Here is a 5,701-nt window from a genome sequence, read left to right as displayed (position 1 = left end):
TACAGAGACTGTCTTAATGTCTTTGTATCTTGAAGCTGGAGGCAATATCCACTGGCTACACCTGGCTCATGCAGCCTGGGGCAGCGTGTTCACCCCTGTCCTTAGCTCCTCCCAGTACAGCGAGCAGTCCCAACACTGATACCACTTGGTGCGTTGATGGCCAGTTCTGCTGGTGAATGGTGGCTGAATCATCTGGGAGACCAAGGCAGAGATTTCCAAAGCTGCCTGGTGGGTTTAAACCTGGAGCTGCCATTAAGCTTGGTGCAGCCTTTCACTGATGGTTTTGAGAACAGTAGCCCGCACTGAGTGCTGGGGACTGCAGTTCCTTGGCAGTTGTCTCCTGAAAGGAGCCTTTGCTTTCCCCCATCCCTTCTTTATGCAGAACGAAAATCTCACATCAGCTCTATTTTCTCTCCCCACAGGCAGGGGATCCAAGCCTCTCCAAATTTGTCCAGATTGTTTCCACTACTTAAGGTTCCTTTCTGATAAATAGAGAGTGCCTCTAGTGCAAGTGGTGTCTCAGAGCAGGATTCAACCTTAGATTTTGTTTGCACCGTACCTCCTCAACCATGGTTTATCCAGCAACTTTAGTGCAGTAGAGTAGGCAGTACTTCACTCTTCCATTTGGTCATTCATGGCCCTGCCTGTGTGCCTGGGCAAGAGAATAGATGTCTCATTGAGCCCAGAAATGAGTGTAGCCAGGGTTTGGCTTGCATTCAATAGGGCATCTGTGCTCATACCCTCTCTAGGTGCTACATGTTAGGAAGACTCTAGTTGTTGCAGTCTATGGAGATAACGACATGACAAAAAGGAAACAGAAGGTCTCTGTATATCTCATACAGTGCAGTTGTGACAACAGCCAATTCAATGCAGTTGGCTTCCATTTCTCAAATAGAAAACACAGGTCCAGGCTGCATTGAGCAAAATATAATAGGAATTAGAAAGGGGAAGGGAGACATCTCCTTCTGAAGGTTGGCAGGGAAATCCAATGGCTAACATGCCCTGTCTTTCTGGTTTTAGAGTTAGCTACCAAGCCCTCTACAGCTACACTCCTCAGAACGATGATGAGCTGGAACTGAGGGACGGTGACATTGTCGATGTCATGGAGAAATGTGATGACGGCTGGTTTGTGGGTGAGTGTGGCTGTTGCCTGTCTGGAGAGCTTTTTGAGATGCAGATGAGCAATTTTGCAGAGCTGCTGGAAGCTGCTTTCATTTACAGACTCAAAACAGTGAAAAAAAAAATCAACTCAACTTTTTTCACTATTTCTCATCTTTTCCCACCAAGAACATTAAAATTCAAGTGCAGGGTGGATTTCCTTTTTTCTCTTCTTCATTTTCCCATTCCCCTCTTTTTCCTGGTGTCCTTCTTGCTCACACAGATGGCAGAGTGACAGAAGGAACCAAAGAAAACTGGGTTTCTGTAGCTTTTCCAAAGCTGAGGAAGCCATGACAAGCTATAGAACATAGCGAGTAGGGGTTGAAGGGAACGCATCGATGAGGCTTGCAGTCCCTGAGAATCCAGCCTCATCTGTAGCTGTATATTTAGCAAAATCCAGCCCATTACCTTCAAAGAATGCAAGTCTGGACAGTGTTCCCCATCTCAGCACTGCAAATCTAGGCTTGTTATCTCTTCTTAAGGGAGATTAGCTCATTTACACGGGTAGGAGTTTGGCTTCTAGCCTATATGCCCAGGAGCTTTCACTGCACCTTATTAATTGTTGAAAGGGAAGACCTAAGATGATTAGTAGCAGAACTAGTGCTCATCTATTCCAAGAGGCTCTTTGACCAGGACTCCTATTTAATTTTAGAAAGCAATGCCTGCAGGCAGAAAAGGCTGTCAGTTCTACCTTTTTTAAACCCCTAAGCCTTCCTTTCATGGCTCCACCTTACACTGGCTTCCTTGTGTCCTATTTTGCAACAGGTACATCCAGAAGAACACGGCAGTTCGGCACCTTCCCAGGCAACTACGTGAAGCTTCTGTACCTGTAAAATAACAGTGAACCCACTACGACGGTGATGGGGTTGTTTTCCAGATGGTGTTTTTAAACAGCGAAGAAACGGACGATTTATGAATGTAATAGACAAGAGATTAGACGTGTTAGGAGGATGTGGTTATGTGGTACAGTATTGAGTTGAATGTGTAGCCCTGCTTCCATGGATTCAGGGTGTGATTTGTTTGCTGAAGAAGAGACAGTTTCTAGTTTACAGTGCTGCCTTTGTGTATTCCTCTCCCCTCCCCAGCAAGAGTTCTGGTGATAATCTTAATTTGTATGGAGTACTTACCTCTGAGAAGGCTTCAGGGAAGCACACAGTATAGGTTTTGTTTGTGTGTTGAGATTTGATAGTGCTTTGGGGCAGTCCACAGCCTTGCAGCTGTTCCCTTACACTGGCAAGGGCCAGGGAGGCCAGGCTTTCTGCCTGGTCTCTGCCTCACTGAAGACTCACCTTGCTCTGCCTTCCACTTCCACAGAAAACCCTTCCTTCATGTCATGCACCTTAAGACCCAGCACAGGCAGAGGACAGCTAATACGGTTAAACTGCAGAGGTCTGTGTGGAAAAGGACTTTGGGACTGGTGGTTTAATCCAGAGAGATCAGCCGAAACATAACGCAAATGTGCAAAGATCCCAAACCCTTTAGTAACATATTACCTATCTCTGCAGGGTTTTTTTCTTTCGTGCAGGGTGTGTGTGTGTGAGTGTATTGTGTGCATCAATACAAACTGAGTCATGTTTTTAAAGAGAAATCAGCCTGGCTTTGACATTTATCTGCACAAAGAATAGAACCAATAAACAGAACATCTGTGAGAGCAAATCCTGTTTACGAGTCCTACGGCCATTCACTTTCTCTACTCCTCCTGCCCTGTTGCTGGCCCTCAAGGATCGCATACTTTTTGAAGCATACTCTTTGGGATAAAGACTTTGCTTCCTTCCTGGCATTAAATCTTGAAGGCTCTGATCAATCTGAGCAACATAAGACTGAGGGTGCCTTTTTTTTTCTTTCTTTTTCGTTACAGTGTTGAGGATAGGTCTCAAATAAATACATGCGTTTTGGCTGCCTCCTAGTCATACAAAAAAGTCTATAATCAATTTGGAAAGCTGTGTTTCCAATGGTTATTACCAGTTACATAGATTCCTATTTCCCTGAGAAAAATAACATGGCTTGCCTGTCTGCTTGCCTGTCAACCCACTATGAATATTCTTTTTATAGACATTTTGTTAAGAAAAAAACATAAACAAAACTGGTTCTATCAGATTCTGCTTCTTACAGTTACCATACAAATAGCAAAGGGTTAGATTGCTATTTTGTCATAAGCCGTATTTAATAATATAAAATGCCTATTTTTATGCTGATGCTTTTATACAGATTTATTAAGAGTAACTACAACTAACTGTTAGCACGACTTGCAATGTTTTGATAAACTAGCCATGCTCCTGGGTTTGAAATCGAGTAGGCTTGTCTTCCGCCTCGGTCACCGGAAGAGAAGGCTCAGTGTCTCAGAAGTCTGACTGTAAATATGTATATTTAACTTTGTACAGACAATGTACTTACCTTGTATAGAAAAAATAATTTAAACACATTGAGTGAAGGGAGGGGAAAAAAAGGCAGTTATGAAAGGTTGGGATTTTTTTCCACTTTTATTTAAATGATGGAATTTCATGTATGTTCACGTTAAGAGTTTTAGCACAAAATATCCATTATGAAACAGTTTCCAATATGACACAAAGCACCACTGTTTCTTTTCTGAAAGAGATACCTTTAATTCTGCATCTTATTTATGGGTTTGTTTTTCTGCTTTGGGTTTGCCCTCCAGTTATCTGCAGCAATATTTAGGCCTGTTGCTAAGATTGGATAACACCAAATTAATCTATCCAGCAAAGTAACATGATACTGACTGTATATAACATACTCATTTAAAGGTTTGGTTTTCATTCTTGCTCTTGTCATTTTAAGTTACACACACACACACACACACACACACACACAAAGCGCAACTTATTTTTGTGTTGATTTTTTGTTTCTTATTGCAGTGGATTACTATTTGACAATTAATAAATGGAATTATTGAATTACTACTGTGTTCCTTGTACAAATTATTAAATAAAGTCTATTCCCACTGTTACTGTAGCAATGCCCTTTTGTACTAGTGCCCCTCTGTGGCTCTTTGGCTGTGCCCATACTGAGCAGCAGGTGTCTGCCAGGAGCTTCCTGCATATCCTGCACCTGAGGATCCGGCTCCTGACTTGGCCTGAACTCACTGGTTCTCCCTCCTGAGCCATAGGAGCTCAGCCAGGGCTTTTTGGGTGTGCCCTGTGTAAAGGAATAGTCTTTGTAGCAGCAGAGCAAGGGAAGGCTGAGCTGAGCTGCCTGGGCGGGCTCACTGGGGCTCAGTAGCGCACGAGGACGACGAAAATGCACCTGGCACCTCCACACATCTGGTTCCTGCACACTGTCCGTGCAGGGCTGTGCCCACCCCAAAGGCCAGTCTTTCATGAGGAGTTTTAATTTCCTTGAGACTTCCAGCTCAGACTGAGCCAAAATTAGGCAACAGATCCAAACTCTATGGTGATGCAACGGGATGGCCAGGCAGATGGATACACATCATGGCTGCATTTACGATGATTTTAGAAAGTCAAACTTACAAACAAGCCAATACTAAATCCAAACTAACAGGACAGCAAAAGCCGGAAGCAAGTTTACATGTCCTTAAAAAGCACACATGCTTTTGGAACTGCTGGAGCTGTGTATGCAGAGGGGAGGAGGACCCAGTGATGTGTCACAGCCCTCCAGAAATCTCTCCACACCTGAGGGAAAGGACCTCTTGGTGTCACTTTCTTCACCACCAGGAGATGTGTAATTATGTGGTGGAGGAACTACTGCTTTCTGATAGAGATGAGTTTGTAGTCCAGATGCATGTATCCCAGAAGGAAATGGCAAACTAATGCAGGAAAAAGGAGGAAGCCAAGAAAGGGGATTGCAGAGACAAGGGTGTGCCTTGCGACGGGATCATCCGTGGCCATGTCTTGTAGGGCCAGTGCCTGGGGTGACGCACCTCATCCCTGGTGCTGACTGCTCCACAGTCCCCAGCGGTGGCTGAATCCCTGCTTCCGCAGCAGCCTCATGCTGCAGCTCACTAATGTTCTGCATTACCTGAGCCTTATAAATGCCTTAATGCCTTCAGGTAAAGAAAATAACTGAAGTTTTGTCAAAAGGCTTTTCCCCAACACAGTTGTACGTGTCCACGCACATCCCTACTTGCCCACGTGTGTGCACTGTTGAACAGTCGCTTTATTTACTAAACAAGCAGCAACACTTGCACTCAGTGTCGGCACTGTTGCTGTAACAAACCTCTCCCACCTGTCCATTGTCAGATCAGTGGGGGCTTAACACGCAAGTGGAACAACTGTTTTCCTGAATCACAGATAAGGATGTTGAAAGACAAGCCCGTACAGAAGAATTCCTTCTTTTGTTGATGGTACTACCCCTAAAGGGATAGAGATGAACAAAGCTCTGCCTAAAGCAGTGATAAGCCTGGGCTAAATAAGGGGAAAGGTAATACCTTTCCCAGGCTCCGCTCTCACACATCAGCTCCCAGCTGGGAAACAGCACACAATGCCGCTTATTTCCATCGCCTCCATTAGGTTTCAGAGTTAACACTGTGCCAGGCTGGAGCGGGTCGAGGCGTATTTGATCGGGGGAT

General features: G+C 44.5%; 1 protein-coding gene across 1 annotated transcript in view; it reads left to right on the top strand.

The window, feature by feature from the left end:
• The window catches only part of SORBS1 (sorbin and SH3 domain containing 1), a 76,002-nt gene extending 74,011 nt beyond the window's left edge, over window positions 1-1,991 (top strand). Inside the window, exons 33-34 of the mRNA XM_010179885.1 lie at window positions 1,021-1,133; window positions 1,924-1,991. Coding sequence (XP_010178187.1) covers window positions 1,021-1,133; window positions 1,924-1,991 — 181 coding nt within the window. The remainder of the gene's footprint in view (window positions 1-1,020; window positions 1,134-1,923) is intronic.
• The last annotated feature ends 3,710 nt before the right edge of the window (window positions 1,992-5,701 follow it).

Source organism: Mesitornis unicolor, unplaced genomic scaffold, assembly GCF_000695765.1.
Source record: "Mesitornis unicolor isolate BGI_N332 unplaced genomic scaffold, ASM69576v1 scaffold3982, whole genome shotgun sequence".
Classification (NCBI taxonomy): domain Eukaryota; kingdom Metazoa; phylum Chordata; class Aves; order Mesitornithiformes; family Mesitornithidae; genus Mesitornis; species Mesitornis unicolor.
Note: the sequence above shows the minus strand (reverse complement) of the source record. Positions and strands in the feature narration are given on the sequence as shown.